This window comes from Lemur catta, chromosome 15 (assembly GCF_020740605.2).
Source record: "Lemur catta isolate mLemCat1 chromosome 15, mLemCat1.pri, whole genome shotgun sequence".
In the NCBI taxonomy this organism is placed as follows: domain Eukaryota; kingdom Metazoa; phylum Chordata; class Mammalia; order Primates; family Lemuridae; genus Lemur; species Lemur catta.
In genome coordinates this window covers 16312370-16333044 of record NC_059142.1, presented here as the reverse complement: position 1 = coordinate 16333044, position 20675 = coordinate 16312370, and the positions used below count along the sequence as shown (strand labels likewise).

General features: G+C 55.1%; 2 protein-coding genes across 2 annotated transcripts; both read left to right on the top strand.

Moving 5' to 3' along the window:
* Positions 1-2472: 2472 nt before the first annotated feature.
* DPH1 (diphthamide biosynthesis 1) lies at positions 2473-12287 on the top strand. The gene is made up of 13 exons (XM_045526133.1): positions 2473-2563; positions 4561-4713; positions 4838-4901; positions 6513-6634; positions 7075-7232; positions 7387-7508; positions 9111-9179; positions 9743-9899; positions 10031-10131; positions 10641-10719; positions 11046-11186; positions 11362-11469; positions 12203-12287. The coding sequence occupies exons 1-12, from the start codon at positions 2503-2505 to the stop codon at positions 11449-11451; spliced, it is 1317 nt and encodes a 438-aa protein (XP_045382089.1). The 5' UTR covers positions 2473-2502; the 3' UTR covers positions 11452-11469; positions 12203-12287.
* Positions 11480-13017, top strand: OVCA2 (OVCA2 serine hydrolase domain containing). Its single transcript, XM_045526134.1, has 2 exons — positions 11480-11827; positions 12203-13017. The coding sequence occupies exons 1-2, from the start codon at positions 11644-11646 to the stop codon at positions 12700-12702; spliced, it is 684 nt and encodes a 227-aa protein (XP_045382090.1). The 5' UTR covers positions 11480-11643; the 3' UTR covers positions 12703-13017.
* The last annotated feature ends 7658 nt before the right edge of the window (positions 13018-20675 follow it).

The window sequence follows — 20675 nt, the reverse complement described above, 5'->3', positions numbered from 1 at the left end:
GCGAAAAGGGCATTCCAGTTGGAGAGAATATATAAGTACTTGAAGGTGAAAAGTAACCTTGTTCTGAGGATTAATAAGATCCCACTTTGGGTGGAGACAAAAGGTGAGGCATTCCTTCTTTTAGCTTCTACCAACTTCAAGACTGTGCTGACCCTATACCCTGCCTGAGCCCTGCCAGGCAGGTACCAGACCTAAACTCTGTGACACTGAGAGCTGCAGAAGCCCTACATAAGTAAGCTGAGGACCAGAGAGGTTGAACAACTTGCTCAATGTCACATAGCAAATCAGTGATAAAGTGTGGGCCTGAATCAGGGTTTGAATCTGGACTAATCCATCTTCCACCTCCCGAAGCCGCCTCCCCATGACCCCCTAGCCCACAAACTCCAGCATCTTAGGCAAAGTTGGCTGGGGCTGGGCGTAAGTGTGAGAAGCAGAGTTATTTCAGGCCTCAGGAGGACTGGGTGCTGCCTTGGAGTCCAGCCATGGGGTGGGGGCGACTGTAGGAGGGTGTTGTGGTATACTGTGGGGGTGCACTGTGCCTGTCTTCTTGTCAGTCAGTAATTACTCAGACTGCTGAGTAACTCAGACAGGGAGACCCCCCCCCCCCCAGACAGATGGAGGTGTCCTAAGCCCAAGCTGAATGGCAGCCCCCAATGTCCTGCACTGCAAGGTCTTAGGAAACATTTCCACATCTGTTTTTTTTTTTAAAGAGATAGGGTCTCACTATGTTGTCCAGGCTGGAGTGCAGTGGCTATTCACAGGTGCAATTATGGTGTACTTCAGCCTTGAAGTCCTGGGCTCCAGCAATCGTCCTGCCTCAGCTTTCTGAGTAGCTGGGACTACATGCAGGCACCACTGTGCCTGGCTTTCCTGGCTGTTCTTGATGTCCCGTTCTCCTAGGCATCATCTGGTTTCCTAATGGGGGCCAGGGCTGGCTGCTCATTCTGCACAGAAGCAATAGGGCAATGTTACAACAGGATGGGACCTTCCTTATCAATGGGTCCCATTTCTTTCTTTCTTTTTTCAACTCACTCTCCACAGCAATGGGTCCCATTTCTGATGACAGAAAGGCCCTAAGGGATGGGGCACCTACTAGAAAGAAGCCACAGCTCTGTTACAGCCAATCCATCCCCCTTGGAACTCAATGCTGCAGCCAGAGCTAAAGCTCCCCACAGGTGTGGCCTTGGTGTCCCAAAGAGGGAGGGGCTGGGCTCCCTAAATTCAGATCCTACACACAGGGGGTCCAGAGAAGCTGGGGGAGATGGAAAAGTTCAGGCTGGACTCTTATCAAGGTGACAGAGGTGTTCCTGGGGCCCACATTGGCTCCATTCCTGTCCAAAGTTATAGCTGTTCTGAGTGCCAGCGGCTTGAAGGGCAGAGGGCTGGCCCTTCTGACCCTTCCCTCGGCTGCTCACTCCCAGCCTGCTTAGCCATCCCTCCTCCCTGGGTAGCCTCCCAGCCAGGGCCTGTTCTTGGCTGCCTGTTTTCACTTCTGCCTGCACCTTAATTAGGGGTTTCCAAGCTGGGAGGGCCTCTGGGGGAGCCTGAGGCCACAGAGCTGCCTTAAAGGGCCAGCTGTGCTCACAGCACCACTCAGAGAGAGGAGGATGGTGCCTGGGGGGTGGGTGGGCAAAAAGCCCCCGGGGACCATTGCTTCCTGGGGCAGACATTGCTGGAGGCTAGTCCTGCAGGTACTTTGTTCTTCCAAAGGTCAAGGCTGTCTCACTGGCTGCTTTGCCTTCTCTTTGGGGTCCCAGGAGCTCTGGACACTAATTAGGAGAAAGGCTATCTAAGCCTGAGGGGCAGGCAAAGGCTGGCCAGGATCCAGAAGGTTTAGGCAATGGAGTCCTCAGGCTCCCCTACCCTCCCAGGAAGGCACCCTCAGGCTCCTGCCTTCCTCTGAGTGGCAGTTTCCTCCTATGTGCACCTTTTACGGAACTACCTGGTCAGTTCTAAAGGTGATAAGGGCACCTGGGGAGCTCGAGAAAGTTGCACCAAGACTCTCAACTTGGAACTGGGCTAGTGGGCCCTGAGTTCTGTCCTGCCGGGCAGTGGGGTCCTCCGAGGTAGGGAATGCGGCCCACTCTGTGGCCGGTTTACCAACCGTTGCTTACCGAGGGGTGACTGGGAAGGAAGCTGCAGGAAGGCCTGGTGGGTGTCCCTAATCACAGGACTCAGCTTGTACAACTCGTGCAGGGTGTCAGCACAGAGGGGAGCACTGGTCCGAGAGTGCCAAGCTCAGGCCAGGCCAGAGAGAGGAGGGGGGACGGGGTCGCTGGTAGAGCGCAGCCGCCTTAGTCGGGAACTACTAGGGAATAGCAAGAGTCCAGACCTTCTGGGCGGAGATGGGGCCCACTATGGCCCCGCCTCTATCCCCTCCTCCATGGTCCCCGCCCCGCAAGAATCCCCGCCCCTCGATGACCGATCGGCGATCGATCGCAATGTCTGCGCTCTCCGCGTTCTCCCAGCGTTGTCTTTTGGTCCCACGTGGGCGGGCGAGTGATGGCGGCGCTGGTTGTGTCCGAGGCAGCAAAGCAGGGCGGCCGACACGGCCCCGGCAGAGGTGGGTGCTGCAACGCTGCGGCCTCCGGACCTCACATCTCGGGGTGGGGCCCCCAAGTCAGGGACGAGACCGGCCCCCTTTAGCGGTGGCGGCGCCTTTCTCAGCTAGATCCGAAAGTCCGCTCTGTTACTCTCTGTGGGCCGCTGTCACCGGAGCCCAGGGGGACCGATCTTTTCTTTTGCAGCCTTAGGGCGCTATTGAGAGCAGCCCCTCCTAGGATCTTGTAATCCTCAAATCGGAAACTACCGTCCTGCCTTGGCCGGCAGACAGACGCGTGGAGGTTGTCGGATAAGACAGACCCCACGGGGAGGGCGGAGGGGCCAAGCCAGTTGCGGTCCACACTCCATAAGTGGGCCGTCAGGAAACGCTTTCAGGGAAGAGACACATGGTTTCATTCACTAGGCATTAACTAAGCGCCCACTGAATGCCAGGCCTGCGCTTGGCACAGGGATTAGAATACAGTCTCTGCCCTCAGAGGTCTCAGCGTACCTGGGAATACTGATGTAAACAGAAGATCACAGCCACGTGATAAAGGAGGAGGCACCTACTGGCCCAAGGAACACATTGAGCTGCTAAGGCGAGCGGCTCCCACACCAACGACCATTAGGGACTTGGCCTGTCAGAGGAGGTTCTGTGAGGGGCCCAGAGAGGCTGGGCTGGTTGCCTAAGGCCTTTGAAACAACTGACCAAAAACCATAGCAGTGATAACATTCAAACCTGGTCTCAGGGCCCCAGCCTGCCAGGCAGGCTAGTTCTCCACTACACCCCCACCCCTACACGGTGGGTGAAGGCTCAGTTCTGGGAGGATCCTTCCTATTATAGTGAGGGGTCCTAGCAGAAATTCTGGCACATATATACAGGCTGAATAAATATTTGTTGAATAAATTAATTTCTTGCCTTTTTGCATCCCCAAACTGACTGGCTCTAAAGACATAACTGAGGATTTAACTAAGCTGAATTGTGAGAAGTAGGATGAGTTCAGAGTAAGGGCTGCAGCCTTGCTAAAGAGCGACAATGTGTTCTCCTTTCTCTGGGGTGTTGTAATTAATTATTTGTATACCTGTTTTTGCTCCCACTAGATGGCTAGCCCTTAAAGGGCAAGGTCACTTTTCTGTCCTTATCTGTATGTCCATAGTCCTGACTAGAGTGTGTTCTTTCCATTTTTCCTGGGGTAGGATTAAGGAAGAAGGATGGGACTAAGGAACTCCTAAATCTCTTAAATGAACGGTGTTTATTTCTCTTTTAAATGAGGAGAGGGAAAAATTAGCCTAGCGTGGTGTATGCCTGTAGTCCCAGCTACTTGGGAGGCGGTGGGAGGATCACCTGAGCCCAGGCCTTGGAGGTGGTTGCAGTGAGCTATAGTTGTGCCACTGAACTCCAGCCTGGGCAGTACAGTGGGACACTGTCTCAAAAAAAAAAAAAAAAAAAAAAGATGAAGAGAGAAAAAAGTGTGGGAATTAATACTTAGTGGGACTCAGAGGGCAGTCTTTTAAATTAGTGTAACAGTTTAAATTATGTGTAACAGTTTGCTTATAGATCTCCTATCTAGAACCTCAAAACTTCAAGGTGTTGTCAAGGGGTGGGGAAGGGGGACATTTTCCAGACTGGCTGGACTGGCTAGGCTCTTGGCTTTTCCACAGTGCTGTTCTCTATCAAGGAGCAGTTGTGTGGATGCAGACTCACTCCCCTTTGCTCCTCATTCCCCTGTGGCATCCCTACTCTCCTGAGGCAAGGGGTGACCCATATCCCATTCATGGGCTCAAGTATTTGATTCCCAATAATCTCGCAACATGGAATTTAATTATGCAGATTTTGTCCTGGCTTAAGGACAAAAGGATGGATGTACCATCCTTCAGAATGAATTCAGTGGGGAAGAAAGTTGGGCCAACCCCCTTGGTGTCTGGGATCTGAGCCTTAAACTTGGTAGAGTTAACAGCTTAGCTGGATCTAGCTGTTGTCTAGGCCAGACACTGACTCAGGCCTTATATTCCTCCTAGGTCGGCCCCCTAGGGGCCGCTTGGCCAATCAGATTCCCCCTGAGATCCTGAACAACCCCCAGCTACAGGCAGCTATCCAGGTCCTGCCTTCCAACTACAACTTCGAGATCCCCAAGACCGTCTGGAGGATCCAGCAAGCCCAGGCCAAGAAGGGTGAGCCCCTAAGCATTGAGCTGGGATGGTGGTGGAGAGATTGCTTGGCCCAGACAGTGGGCAGTGTCCCCACTGCAGTTTCTTCCTACCCCTCCACCTCTCATGTCTCCGCTCTGTCTTGCAGTGGCCTTGCAAATGCCTGAAGGCCTCCTCCTTTTCGCCTGCACCATTGTGGATATCTTGGAAAGGTGAGGCCTGGGGGGCACTGGAGAGGAAGCTGAGCCAGACCCTCCCCGTGCTCATTCCAGCCCTGCCTCTTGGCATCATTTGTTCCTTCTGAACCTCTGCCTTCCACCTTCCCCTCCCACAACCATTTACACATTAAGGGAAAAACCCAAAACAAAACTCCCCACTTGCTGAGATCTCTGCTTGTCCCTGTAAATCTCCCCTCCCCTAAAAAATTTGGGAGAGAGGAAGAAGTTAATCCCAGTATCTTCAAAGCTGGGCCCAGACCAGGTGGTAGGACCTGGGAGGAAGCTAAGAATTCTCAGAGCTGACCCTGAAAAGGGCTGAGTGGTCAGTGAGAGGTCTGGCTGGGGGACACCTTCACCTTTTTTCTGTGGCGCATTTAGGGGGGGTAGGGCGAGGATGGGTTTGGCAGGGGGAGAGAGGTACCTAGGAGAAGGTATTCAGTTCCTCTACCCTCCTCATTCTAAGTTTCTTCAATACAATGAGCCATCCTTGGGAGGGGGGTGAGTGCTCAGCCATCTGGAACCGCACAGGAACAGGGAGGAGGGGAAGGAGAAAGGGGAGGTCACCTCGTGCTGGGAACCTCCCACCTCCCTGCTGCTGCCCTCCCCCCATCCTGCTCCCCCTGCTGTGCCACAGACTCACATCCCCGCTCCCACCCTTCTGCCCCTTGGGGATGCTCTCTGGGGCTCAGGCCAATTTGCATACATTTTAATCTATAAAAAATTAAGTGCTCTGGCTGACTCAGACGCCTGGGCTGCATTCTAAGGAGCTGAATAATCTGCTTCTGTGCACAGCCTGATTTGGGGAAGGGGGTGGAGGAGGGGGCTGACTGGCAGCAGCTCTGTGTCCCCCACCATACCCACAGGGGGAGGATGGGGGGACCCCAGTCACTGAGCCAGGCTCTACACCCCAGGTGTGCGTCTTTTTCAGGTAAGAGCTGGTCTTCCTGCTCCGTTCCTGTGGCAAGTTCAGGGGTGCTGGGTCTTCCCCACCCACCCCCGTTCCCCAGTGATTCAGGCCTGGCAGCAGATCCCATGGCCGTGTGCTGGCCAGAGCCCACTCGTCCTGACGCATGAGGCGTGTGGGTGGTGCCATGTGCTGTGGGGGAGCTGTACATGGGTCCCCCATGCTGGGCACCTGGGGCCCTGCCTAAGGGTGGGGAGGTAGTGGGGGTCCAGGCAAGAAGGAGGCCGTATGTATTCACACATCCGTGTTCACGAACACTGCCATGCTGGGGCATGGGAGTGGCTACCTCTGCATGTGTGTGCATGCTCACTGCTCTGGGGGGTCTGTGTTTGACCCCATGTATGCCAGGCTGGGATTTGGGGGTCCCTCTAGCAGTCTGAGCCTGCGCAGAGGAATCAGGGTGCTACAGAGACCGTCCTCGTGCGGCAGCAGTTCCAGGAGCTGCTGCCAGGGCTGAGGGAGGTAGCAGCTGTGCCCCTCCTACTCTTTGTTGGCAGAAGTGGCAGCTGCCAACCCAAGGAATTGAGAGAGGTAGGGAGAGAGGAGCTGGGCCCTGAGACATCTCCACAGGGTTAGTTCTCTCCCACCTCACCCCTGTGTCACTGTCCCATTATTCCTTACCCCGATCCCTGCCCCCACAGGTTCACAGAGGCCGAAGTGATGGTGATGGGTGATGTGACCTACGGGGCTTGCTGTGTGGATGACTTTACTGCCAGGGCCCTTGGAGCTGACTTCCTGGTGCACTACGGCCACAGCTGCCTGGGTATGGTGGGCCAGGACACCTGGGCCTGGCAGGGCTGGCCGGAGGCAGGCTGCATGCTAATCTTCTCCATCGCGATGCCTTCTTGTCCTGCTTGCAGGCACAAGGTCCCTTCTGGTTTCTGGGATGGCCTTGGCCTTCCTGCTCTGCAGGTGGATCTTGCCTTTGGATTTGGTTGCCTTGGCAACTGTGCTGCTGTCCCAGATGCGGGTGTTTGAAAGGCTGTTGGTGGTAGAGCAGGCTGGGCCCCCGGCCGAGGGACAGAGAAGGCTGACCAAGAAGGAACTTCTAGGGGACCCATGACCCCCTCCTCCCGTACCTCCTCATTCTACCCTCAGGCTGAAGCCACTGGTCCTGGCTGCTTAGAGACCTCAGCCTGGGCCAGGCCCTCTGCTCCTCCTGCCTTCCAAAACAAAGTCTCCTGAACTCTGCCCTTCCCCCAGTTCCCATGGACACCTCGGCCCAAGACTTCCGGGTGCTGTACATCTTTGTGGACATCCGGATAGACACTACACACCTACTGGACTCCATCCGCCTCACCTTTCCCCCAGCCAGTGTCCTTGCTCTGGTCAGCACCATTCAGTTTGTGTCAACCTTGCAGGTGAGTGGAGGGAGGGTCCTCAGCATCCCGGCAGGCAGACAGCACCCACTCTCCAGGCCGCCCCGGGTCCTCATGCTGGGTGCTCCAGGCCACTCCTCTGGCCCTGTCCCTTCTTCCCCAGCCACTTGCTTCCCTTCCCTCATTATCCCTACAGGCAGCTGCCCAGGAGCTGAAAGCTGAGTATCAAGTGAGTGTCCCACAGTGCAAGCCCCTGTCCCCTGGGGAGATTCTAGGCTGCACGTCCCCTCGGCTGCCCAAAGAGGTGGAGGCTGTTGTGTAAGTTAAAAATAGGGGCTAAGTCATAGAGACATAAGAAATGTACTCTCGGAGGGAACCCGAGGTTTATCATACAGGAGAGAAATGGAGTCTAACACTCCCTACCTGTTTGCCCAAGGTCATACTGCAAGGTGGGGACCAAACAGGGACTAGACTTCAGGCTGACTGTCTCTCTCTCCAGTGCTCAGTCCACTCTCCAGGAGGCTATGCCCAGGGTAGGGGCAGGAATTAGAGGGCCTGATGGGGGGATGAGGGTGGGCTGGAAATGGTGGGAACATAATTGGAGAAGATGGATGGGCACGCCCAGGCTGCAGCCCCATTAATTTAGCATCCGGACAGCTAACAAGCAGAAGCAGCGTGTCTCCTGCCGCCTAATTATTTTAGGTAATGGAAATGCTTAATGTTGTGTGAATGCAGCCAGCCTCAGAGCCCACAGCTCCCCCGGCTGGGACTGGGGAGGGGAGCAGTCCCGCTCCTAGCTAATGGGAGGGAGGGAGGGAGGGGCACTCCCTGACTCAGTCCTAGCACTGGGCCTTTGGATGCTGGTCCCACAGGCCTTGCCGCACCCACACAGGACACCCCTGCTCCTAGACAGGCCACATCAGGGCCTTCCCCAGCCCAGACCTGGCAGTCCTGCTTCCTCAGGGGGATGCCCCCTGTGCCAGTGCCTGCATAACTCTGGGCTCATAGATGCCTACTCTTGGGGGCTTCAGGGTGTGTGTTGGAGCAAGGGATAACCTGGGTGTTGTATAAGCTGTTGTGTAAGTTAAAAGTGGGGGCCACTCATCAAAATGAGGTGTGGTCTCCAAGAGGGAGAGAAGGAGCTGCTGCAGGCGATTATATTCTGTGCTGTGGGGTTTCCATGGCCTGAGAAAGTGCTGTTACACATAGCATCTCCTAGGGCATGCTTGGTAAGCCTGGTGGTTAAGCCTCAGCTACATTGCTTAATAGCTGGATAACTTTGGGCAAGTTTCTTAACATCCCTGAGCCTCAGTTGTATCTTTCGTAAAATGGGGACACTATAGATATCTTGGAGGACTATTAGAAGTGACTGAGTGAACTCATTCACATCAGATACTTAGGCCAGGCCTGGTACATAGAAGGCATAAGCCCAATGAACAGTAGCTGTTGTAACTCAGTAACGACACAAGAGCTAGTTTGTGCAAAGAGTAGCCAGTGTACACCCTGCAGCCTCATTTACGGCATAGATGACACCTTGAACACTACTTCCCACATCTGTATTGATCTTGGTAAGGGACAATCTGTTCCCCAACTTCCAAATTAGGATCCCTGGAGCCCCTGCTGGCCTTACCATGGCCTTGACTGCTCCTTTACTCTTCCTCCAGAAGGTGGGGGTGGGGTGGTTCTTAGAATCTATATTACATAACTAGAGGGACCTTCCAGTCATCCAATTCAAACTCCTTATTTTACCCGTGAGAAAACCCAAGACCCCAAGAGGTGAAATGATGGCTTGTCCCAGTTTATACACAGTAAGCAGCGCAGTCAGGACTGAAAACTCAGTCCTCCCCCCTTCCAAAAGCCAGCCAGTGCCTCTTCTGGTGCTTCACACCACACTTACAGCCTCCTTTCCATGCCCTGCAGGTATCTTGGAGATGGCCGCTTCCATCTGGAGTCTGTCATGATTGCCAACCCCCACGTACCCACTTACCGGTATGGACTGGGCTGGACTGACTGGCTGGCAAGGGGTGGGATTCCCTGCCACTGAGGCCCTCAGTCAGCTGAAACCTCCTCATTCCCCAGCCACTAAACAGTCCCCATCCCTAAGGGTCTGAGGTACTTGGGGCCAGGCACTGAGGTACTGAGGTACTGAGGTACTGAGGACTGGGCTGGACTGACCGGCTGGCAAGGGGTGGGATTCCCTGCCACTGAGGCCCTCAGTCAGCTGAAACCTCCTCATTCCCCAGCCACTAAACAGTCCCCATCCCTAAGGGTCTGAGGTACTTGGGGCCAGGATCTGGGCATTAGGCCCAGGACTGCTGTTGTCCACCCATCCCTTGGGATTCACACTGAGGTCCTAAAACCCTCCCCAACTCTTGTCTGGGTCCAGCTGTGGGATTGATCTTCCCAATAGCAATCCCTGCTCTTGCCTCTGTTCCTAATCACCTGCACGGGGCCTGAAGTTTCAGGATCCCAAGGAGCTGAGTTAGGAGCTATGTGTTCAGCAGGAGTCCTGAGAGTGGCTGTCACAGTGACCCTGGCAGCTTCTTTTCCAGGTACGACCCATACAGCAAAGTCCTGTCCAGAGAGCACTATGACCACCAGCGCATGCAGGCTGCTCGCCAAGAAGCCATAGCCACTGCCCGCTCGGCTAAATCCTGGGGCCTTATTCTGGGCACTTTGGGCCGCCAGGGCAGTCCCAAGATCCTGGAGGTCAGAGGGCTCGGGATGGCCTCTGGAGGAGGGGACTGACTGGAAACCAGCTGGAAAAATCAGTGGGCCAAGGGATTTAACTTTGGCTGTTTGATCATGGGGACCCCAGCCCTGCCTTCCTCTCTTAACAGCACCTGGAATCTCGACTCCAAGCCTTGGGACTTCCCTTTGTGAGGTTGCTGCTCTCTGAGATCTTCCCCAGCAAGCTTAGCCTACTTCCTGAGGTGGATGTGTAAGTTTCCCCACCGTAGCTACCTAGCTTTGACTCTGGCTAAAGCAGCTTAGAAGCTGGGTCCTGCCCCACACATATTGAAGGCTGGAGTTGATGGGAATAGCTTCCATAGTCATGAAATATTAATGTTTACAGAGCATTTACTCAGCAGGGGTTATCCTTGGCTATGGGTCATACCTGCTTTGTCTGGCTTTGGGGCTGAAAGCCAATGGCAACGTCACTGTTGTTCTGTGTGACATTGAGTTCAAGGGGTGGTTGACACCAGCAATGTATTAGGCACTAAATTTGTTTCTACCATCACAAATGAGCTGCCCTAGCAAGTTCATAGTGTAAGGAACAAGAGAAAATAAGAAACACTGTAGTATTCTAAACAACAGTAGGTGACAGTCTTTACTTTAGGATTAATAAATTATATTAATTAATGGGTATGTTGGGGACACTGTCATATTCTTCAGCATGCTGTCTAGGAGAGGAGGAGACCTAGGGTCTGACCTAGCTTTCCTTCCCAGGTGGGTGCAGGTGGCATGTCCACGTCTCTCCATTGACTGGGGCACAGCCTTCCCTAAGCCACTGCTGACACCTTATGAGGTAACACCAAGTTTTTGGAAATCCCCCGGAGAGAGTGGGTTTTGTACCTTTTTCTCAAGGGAGGCTTCTGAAGTGGAGTGGGGTGGGTGGGTAGCATGTAAGTTATCTTCATAGGTTCTGGTCAGACTGACTGTCTTGAATCCCCCAGCTGAGCCACTTCCTAGCTGTGTGGCCTTGGGCAGGTCCCTTAACCTCTCTGGGCCACACATTTCCCTTGTGTGGTATGGGGATAATATATTCTTCATAGGCCATTATGACTATTGAATTCAATAATCCAAGCGCAGAAAAATGTTGGTAAATGTTATTGTCCTGTTTTCCTCCCCTAGGCGGCTGTGGCCCTGAGGGACATTTCGTGGCAGCAGCCCTACCCGATGGACTTCTATGCCGGCAGCTCCTTGGGGCCCTGGACTGTGAACCATGGGCGGGACCGGCCCCCCCAGGCCCGGGGCCGGCTAGTGCTGGGGGAGGTAGGCGGGGACTTCCAGGAGGGCGGAGGGACAGCCCTGGGCGCCGCCCTGGCACGGGCCGCCTCCCTGGCGACATGAGCCGAGGCCGCCGCCCTGCGACTGGGCCGGGAAATGCACGGGAGCGGATCGGAGGATGTTGCAGAAGCGAGACCCTGACCAAAGTCTGCGACCTCAGGTGCAGGAGGGGTCCACGTGCCCCTCTCCAGCCGTGGCTAGCGAGGATTGCAGCTGCGGAGACGAGAAGGTGGGACCGCTCGCTCCTTGACACGCTCCGGGGTTCCAGGTACCCACCCAGCTCGGGCCGCGTCCCACCCCTCCCGGTTGTCATGGGGACGCCCGCTCGCTCCGAGGCCCGCCTTCAGGGTGGTGCCGGCTCTTGGTTCCTCCCCTCATGTAATTCTACTTCCGCTCGGGGAAAGATCGTTTCCGGTGCCTCTGTGGCGCACTGCCCGGCACCATGGCGGCTAAGCGGCCCCTGCGGGTTTTGTGCCTGGCGGGCTTTCGGCAGAGCGAGCTGGGCTTCCGCGAGAAGACTGGAGCGCTGAGAAAGGCGCTGCGGGGCCGCGCCGAGCTCGTGTGCCTCAGTGGCCCGCACCCCGTTCCCCACGCGGCGGGCCCCGAGGGTGCCGGCCCAGACTCCGGTGAGATGAGTCCTTCTCCGGAAATGCACTCACTATCTTCTTCTGCCTTGTTCCCTCAAGACCCCTCAGCATACCTCCCCACCCCGTGCCCTCTCCTCATTCCTTCCACCCAGCCCACACCCCGCATTTCCCCTATCCCAGCCTCCCTCGCTCAAACTGCCCCTTGCCCTTTCAGGTTTCCACCTTCATCCGTCTTCCCTGTCTCCAATTCATGCCGGTCCATTTATTCCCCACCACATTTCCCCTGGCCTTTCTCCTCTCAGTTCCCTCTCTTTTCCCTCTCTGTCATCCCCAAACCCTCCCTCCTCTTGTCATCTCTTTCCCCCTGAAGTTCCCCTTGCCCTGATCCCGTTCTCTTGTCCTATCTCGCTGTAGGGCGCTGCCCTTCGGAGGAGCAGCCTCGAGGCTGGTGGTTTTCAGAGCAGGACGCAGACGTTTTCTCCGCGCTGGAAGAGCCCACAGTGTGCAGGGGTCTGGAGGAGGCCCTGGGAACGGTGGCACAGGCACTGAACAAGCTGGGGCCTTTTGACGGGCTCCTTGGTTTCAGCCAGGGTGCTGCACTCGCAGCTCTTGTGTGTGCTCTGGGCCAGGCGGGAGATCCCCGCTTCCCCTTGCCAAGATTTATCATCCTGGTGTCTGGTTTCTGTCCTCGGGGCCTTGGCCTCAAAGAACCCATCCTGCAGGGCCCCTTGTCACTGCCTTCACTCCATGTTTTTGGGGACACTGACAGAGTCATCCCTTCTCATGAGAGTATGCAACTGGCAAGCCGATTCCTTGGAGCCATCACCCTCACCCACTCTGGTGGCCACTTCATTCCAGTGTCCGCACTCCAGCGCCAGGCCTACCTCAAGTTCTTGGACCAGTTTGCAGAGTGAAAGATCAACAAATGTCTCTACCGGTCCATCTCCCCTTGGGGCAGCCTCTGTAATCTGTGCATTCTCCTGGCACCTCCACTGCTTTTCGTGCTCCTCATCACAACCAGCTAAGAGATAGCTATTAATTCTCAGGACTCAAATTATGTGAGCACTGTCCTGTATTTGAGAAAAGGGGAGCAGAAGGCCTTACTTTGCCTGTGATTTCTGATACTCAAACATGAAAAAGCCTAGAGAGCTGTGGATGAGAGGAAGTTTACATGGAAAAGTAGGGACTGGCACCCCTGTGATTGCTACACAATAAAGTGGTGATTTGGATTTTGAGCATCTTTTTCCTGGTCCACACAGCCTCCCGGGCAGCTCCAAGCAGGGAGGTGTCTCCAGTTGTGAGGCCCAGGACAAGCTTATGCATATGTGAACATATACACTCAAACATTTTTGGTGGAAATTTTATGTCCCAAACTGAAGCAAAGGAGGCCTTGGTGCCTCTTCTTAACTTGACCCCATCTGCAGGGTTTCTGAGATTGATGCTACTCTGTAGTAACTATAGCCAAGGCCTAAGCAGGGTTTCTGAGATTGATGCTACTCTGTAGTAACTATAGCCAAGGCCTAAGCAGGGTTTCTGAGATTGATGCTACTCTGTAGTAACTATAGCCAAGGCCTAAGCAGGGTTTCTGAGATTGATGCTACTCTGTAGTAACTATAGCCAAGGCCTAAGCAGTCCATCTGGTTTGCTCTTGGGAAGTGCAACTAGTTGTTCCTAGACACTTTAAGGATTGCCCACACCTGTTGTCATTTTCCTCCCACTTCCAGCACCACCTCACCCACCCTTGCTTTCTGACTTCTTTCCTAATTCTACAAGACAAGAAGCCTGTTCCTTTAATGAAAGGTCACAAGTCCTATCTTGCCTTCACCCACAGTTGTCAGGGAGCTAAGTAACTGAACAGGAACTAGAGTTAGGGGATGCAGCACAAGTATTCCAGCCCGTCCTGATAACCAGACTAACTCTTGTTTTTTTTTTTTTTTTTTTGTGGAGGCAGAGTGTCACTCGGTGTCCTGGGTAGAGTGCAGTGAGGCTGGGTCACCGCAAGCTCCAGGTCCCGGGCTGGGAGCGATCCTCGTGCCTCAGCCTCCCGGGTAGCTGGGACTACAGGCGCTTGCCAGAGCGCCCGGCTGGGTTTTGTTGGTTTTGAGTATTTTTTTGGTCTTTTTTGTGATTTTTTGTTTACGGAGACGGGGTCTCACTGCGCTCGGGCTGGTGTCGAACCGGCGAGCTGCAGCTATCCGCCCGCCGCCTCAGCCTCCCAAGAAGCTGGGACTACAGGCGTGAGCCACCGCGCCCGGCCAGACTAACTTAAATTATTTCCCAACATTCTAGGTTCCTTGCTACAGAGAGAAGCTGTCCAAGATAAAAAAAAACTGGAATTACCCACCCAGACAGAAGCCTAGTTTACAGGGTTTAGAATCTTTACAACAGAAAGTGTGTTTGTTGGGAGGAGTGGGGGGTGATTCTCCCTTGCTGCTGTTGGCCTCTGCCTTGTCCTTGGTGTTTTAAGGGATCTTTCCCTTGGCAAAAGGAAGAGACTTTGAAATGGACTGAATTGCTCTCATAGGCCTGTGAGATTTAGCCCATAGAATTTTAGAAAAGGCTTGATTTAGGATTTTAGAAAAACCTTGATTTAAAATTTTAGAAAAATTCAGATTTCTGGAAATAACTGATGGATTTGCAGTTTAGGGGTAACGTACCCTCGTGGCAATTATAGGATTCCTCCTTTAGCAAGGTCTCAAGATGTGAAAGTGATGACTTGCATAGTTCAGCTGCTGCTACTTGGGATTATTGTGAGGATTGAAGGAGAGAAGAAGATATTGGGGAATGAATTTTAAGCCAGGGCTTAAAATTAGAAGGGGGTGGGTGAGGGTGGGTAGAGCAGAGCAATATTAGGTGAGCATGTCTGGGGTGAGGAGAATTCCTCCTGAGAATCAGAACCTCCAAGCTGGACGGAAACATCATGTGGTCCACTGGTTCCCAACAAGTGGGATATATTATTATCTCCCACCGTGCTCTCCAGGAACAAGCGAGGATCTTAGGGGGTTGTTCCCTCTCTCCCATGCACAGATTCTATGGACCATTTGCATCAGGATCATTTGTTAAAGCTTGAATTCCTCGGGCCAATTCCAAATGTACTAAGTCAGAATCACTGGGACTCAGGAATCTGCGTTTTGACAAACTGCCCCTGGTCATTCACAAGCAAGTATTAGTTGAAAACCAATGCCTTAGAGGGTAGGATAAAAGTCTCTGGGAAGTGTATGTTATTTGAAAGAAGCCCCCAGTGTGATCCTCATGAGACTTACCAGGGAGGGAGAGCAAGCTTCCCAGAAGCATTTTCAATTTATAGCTAAGGAAAATGAGGTTCAGAGGGTAGAAATAGTAACATTTATTGAGTACTAGCTGTATGCCAGATATTGTGATAAGCAAAAGCTTTAATGTTGCCTAATCTCACAACATCAAGAGGTAAGTACTATTATTAACCCAATTTTACAACTGAGGAAACAAGCACAGACTATCATAACTTACCCAAGGTTAGATTCAGATCCAAGAACTCACATTCTTGACCTTTACTAGTCATTGTTTTCTCTGCTGAACTGTAGAAGAGGAACAGAGACACCCACCACTCACTACTTGTTGGGCTATACGTCCTGCCTGGGCCTCACTTTCCAAATACACTTCCTAATGTATAAGATACTGAACAACTCTCACATGGTACAGTCAGTCCTCTGGATCTTTCCTCTCTGACCACATTCTCCAGCTGGGGTCAAACTGCAAAAGACTTGGCCTCTTTTCAGAAAATCCCTACTATGTCTCTTTTCTACCTCTGACTCCACCGTGGATTCCTAAAGCTCTTAAGAGAGAGTGACTCTTAGCAAAGAACCTGTCAGCCCCTGGCCCAGAGCATCTGCTAAGGAAGGTTACCCCACTCTTCATTCTGGCTAAGTGTCCAGAGTTGGGGTTTCTTCACAATATTACCCCCTCTTGGCAGACATGTAGTAGCCTAATAGAATACTTAAGATCGAAATAACATTCTGCTGTTTTCAAAGATTTTTACTTACACGATCCTATTTGATCCTCACAATACACCTGGCAAGAAGGAGTGATTATTATCCCATTTTACAGGAGTCTCAGAAACAGAACACGGCCCCTTAAAAAACAAGCAGTTGATGATGAAGCCAGGTTGGACCTCCTGATTCCCGGTGTGGTATTCCCACCTGTACCCACTTCAGTTTGCCCACATATGTTCGCTGGAATCTGGAATCAAGTGCATGTTAACCTAAGACCTCAGCATCCTGGGGGAGATGGGGTAGGGCAGCAAGTGGTTGTTGATTAGCAGGAAAACCAGCACCCAGTTTTTTTTTTTTTTTTTTTTGAGACAGAGTCTTGCTCTATTGCCCGGGCTAGAGTGCCATGGCATCAGTCTAGCTCACAGCAACCTCAAACTCCTGGGCTCAAGCGATCCTCCTGCCTCAGCCTCCCAAGTAGCTGGGACTACAGGGATGCACTGCTACACCCGGCTAATTTTTACTATTTTTAGTAGAGACAGGTTCTCACTCTTGCTCAGGCTGGTCTTGAACTCCCGAGCTCAAGCGATCCTCTGCCTCGGCCTCCCAGAGTGCTAGGATTACAGGTGTCAGCCACCATGCCAGGCCCAGTACCCAGTTTCTTAGAAGTAGTTTAGAAAAGGAGGGGATGTGGGGAAGTAAAGTAAAGTAAATTGGATTAATGGCTGATGGGGCTGGGTTGCATTAACCATCTCCAACACTATCCCTGGGGAAGTCGCACCTGATATTCAACAGCCACACCTACAGTGGGTGATGCTGGCAATGGTAGGAGACACACACGATAATGTTTCTGAAGAGATCATTTCTCACACTTCACTGGCACAACCCGACTTCAGCCCCTGTGGTATTCACTCCTCTTTAGGACTGATTTGAGAAAGAGTCTCAAATTGGAATCCAGCACCTGGAGATAGACGCAAGTGAGAATGCTGATATATTCAGACAACGCTTTAGGGACCAGGTTAACTTTACAACTCCACTGGCTTCCTGAGAGTTGGGGACCTTATTATCCTCCTAGCTGAGAGGGAGAAAGTGGGGGAGGGGAGAGTAAGGGGAGGCTGTGACTTTGTCAGGAAACAGATTCAAGGGTATACTCCTTGTCCTCTGTCTACTCAGCTAGGGGTTTCTAGAAGAAAGAGGTTGTGGCGTATTTAAGAAAACTTTCCTCTATCTACCCGCTTCAGTCCCCAGGAGGCAAACAACATTCTTCCATGCCTCCGGGTTCCTCCCACCGAAGAGAGAGAAAGAACACAAAATCCCAGAACTACTCCTTCTCGTCCCCTGGCTGCAATACCTCGGCTGGGAGGACAGGACAGTCACTGAGGCTGACGGTCAGACACACTCCGCAGACCACGCTTCCTGCTCTGCCTCGGTGGGCACGCAGCAGTCAGGCCGGGGAGGGCCGCCTCCCGGCGCAGCACCTCTTTCTCCCCCTCCGCGCCCGGAGGACGCATCCAAGCCTGACTCGCCGCCCCCGCCTCCTCCTGCTCTGCGTCTCCCCCACCCGCGGCTGGCAGGGCGCGGCGTGGCGCGGCGCGTGGGCGTGCTGCGGGGCGACCATGGCTGTAGACTGTTACCTCCGGTTCCCACAGTAACAATCGAAAGCCACGGTTGCCCTGGAGACGCGGGGGCGGGGCGCGCGCCGCTGACAGCACCGCGGCAGCTCGGAGCTGGCTGACGTCAGGACCGCGAGGCGGGGGGCCGGTGGGGGACGCTGCGCCCCGGGGCCCCCGCGCGGGACTACGCGGGGGGCTGGGCGAGTGTGGGTGTGGGCCGGCCCCCCCTCGCAGCCCCTGGGGACTGGGGACGGGACGGCCTGATGGCCGCGCCTGCGTTGGATCAGCACCGCGGACAGCGTCGGCGCTGGCTTTGAGCGCGGGGCTGCAGGACTCTGAGGGACAGAAGGGTCCCGGGGCGCGGCGGGCGGCCGGGTCCGCGGTCCTGGGGCGGGGGCCAGGCGTCGGTGGCCGTGACTGGAGACTGTTACTGAGGGAGGCCCAGGCAGTAAGCAGTCTACAGCCAAGGTGCCGGCGCGCTGTCCGGGCGGGGTGCCCCCGTCGCCCGCGGCTGGGGGCGCTGCTGCTCCTCCTCCCCCGTGTCTCCCGCCCTTCTCCGCCCAAGCGCTCGGGGACAGGCACGCGGGCCCTGACGTCAGAGTCGTGTGACGTCAAAGATGTCCCAGAGGGAGGCACTTCCGGCGGCGGGGGGGGTCAGTGGGGGTGGGGCGGGGCGGTCTGGACGAAGCCCCGCCCCCTCTGGTCCTGAGAGGACAGCTCCGACAGCAGAGGCGGGAAGTCGTGGGCGCAGCTGGACTAGCCCGACGGGACTGGTCCGGGAGGGGGCGCCCCGGCAGAATGCGGGGCGGGGGTCCCGAGAGAGTTGCGGCCGGAGCGACGGGCAGGTGGGCGTCTGTCTCTTCCTCACGCCCCCGCTCAGCCGGCTCGGGGCAGCGAGGCTGAGTCACCGCACTGCCGGGAGGGGGAGTAGGGGTTGCATCTCCTGGGGCGCCAGCACCTTCACCCCACTTTCTTGGAAGGATGGCGCAGGAGCCCAAGGGAAGGCTGTGGGGACTCTGGGGTCTGTCCTCTACTCGATGCTCCTCCGAAGTGGCTGTGTCTCCATCCAAGCGCGGACAGGTGCTGCGCGGGGTTCTGTGTCCACCTCCGGCCCGGCTCCACCAGCTGCGAGGGGCCCCTTGTCCCCCTACCCTGTCCCTATCCCCACTCTGGAGGGGCCTCCAACCCGCCGCCCGGCCTCTTTCTAGCCCTCCCGTCCGTGTCCGCGCATCTGTCCATCTGTGGCCCGTCGGTCGGTCAGTCCCGCTTACCTGGCGGGCTGCGTTGCGCCAGCGCCCGGTCGCCTCCTGCAGCCTCGCTGGCGCCGCGGCTTTTATAGGCGCGCGTAGTACTCGTGCGGCGGCTCATTCATGCGGCCGCGGCTCCTACACACTGACGCGCTGCCGACGTCAGCGGGGAATTTAGGAAATGGGAAAAGGGGCTATTTATAGTGGCGAGGCCAGGGGGGTGGGGTGGGGACCAAGGCTACCGGGAGCTGGGAGGGGGAAGAGGGTGCGCGGAAGCAGGAACAGGGTGGGGGGAACCCGGGCTCCCTGTCCGGGCCTACAAGGGGTTAACTTTCCGGAACTGCGGGCTGGGGACTGGGGGAGGACAGTGCAGGGAGGGAGGGTGCGGCGGGTCCCTTACATGTTTATTCACTCTCCCCTTCCGGAGCTCTGGGACTCCTGGGGGTCCTCACCTGGTAGCCCCCACGCCCACTCCTCTGTTCCTGGACCGAACGGTTCCGTGACGTCACAGGATGCCCCGCGGCGGCGTCACACCCCCCATGGCCATCGCAGTGTCGTCACCTTCTGGTCCAGGGGGGCAGGAGAGGAAGCTGGACCTGCGGAGGGGCCTAGGGCAATACTAGGACTCTGGCGTCAAGGGAGAGGAAAGGAGTAGGATAGCCCAAGAGTGTCGGAAGGCTTTAGTGGAGGAGACTGAGCCCAGGAGGGAAGGCCCAGCAGGGATCAGTACCAGTCAGGAGCTGGAGCCTGGAGGGAAGGCGGAGTTCAGGAGTCTGGTCTGGGCTCCTCAGAAATGAGCATGGGGTCCTCTATGAGGGAGTTGAGGGTAAGATGTCAGGAGTAGGGAGTTAGAGGAAGGGCGGCCTCTGCAAGTGGAGGGGAGGACAGGTTGGTAGTGCCTAGCTCCAGGGGCCACCTTAGGAGCCATCTGAGGCATGGTGGATGTTGGGAGAGCTCATATGAGGGTGACAAAGAGTGAAGGAGATCAAAGGTCTAGCAGTTTGGAGAGGGGCCTCCAGGGGATGATGGGGACCATTTCCTGGAGGAGTTAATGTTCCTGGAGGTCAGAATTGGCAGGAAGAGCCCATGCAATATGGGTCAGAGGTCCCCTGGAGGACACACGGAAATGAATGGTCCTGGGCCAGCCTACCTCCATCCACTGGAGAAAGGTATTCAATAGGGGAGGAGGAGTGTGTTCAGAGAGAGGAGCTGGACCAGGGTGAGGAGGGGCAGCCTGAGGCATGGCTGGTGGTGCTGGGGAAGGAAGGAAAGGTCGAAGGGTGATGTCCACAGGAGGGCAAGGAGGCCCTGAAGCTGCTGCTGGGCTGGTGGCAGATCTGTGAGACCCTCCCCATATAGATGCAATGATGGTTTGAAGGTAGGGGTTGGGGGAAGCGAGTTAACTTGGGAGGAGTGGACCGGGAAGAAGTGCTGAAGAATAAACATAAAGACGTGGGCACAGCAGACCGTGGGGTGGGTCAGCAGTGTACAGACTTCATTGCACCAAAGATACGTGAGCTGAGGGGCTCCTTGTGAGGCTGGGATCTCACCTTATCAAAAGGAGAAAAGATTAAAGCAGGGATGGGGTCAGAGAGGTCCTGCCCTTTGGGATTGGCCTCCTAGAATTCCTCTTTTCTTGACGATAGGCTTTGTCCGAGGTTCTCCAGGAATACATTACTGCCCGGTGGGAGAACTCCTATTCATTCGTCCAAGCCCTGCCGAGCATCTCGTCTGAGGAGTCTTTCCACCTGCCCCCAACACTCCATAGCTCTTCCACCTCAGCCCACAGAATGTCTCTTGGCAGAGATGTCAGGGTCCACCTGCCCTAGAGGCCAGCAGTTCCGGAGCCCATTGTTTTTATCTTTGGGAACCTCACAACTTCTCTAGTGAGGACGCTGGGGGGAAACGGAGGGGAAGACGTGGATAAGATGGATCCAGAACACAGGTCGCAAACAGGGAGAGGGGTGGACTCAGGTAGCGGCCGGAGTCAGAAGGACCGGTTTGGACCAGGAGCCTCGCCAAGCAAGGCACCGAAGCCACGAAGCAGCCTGCGGAGGAAAGG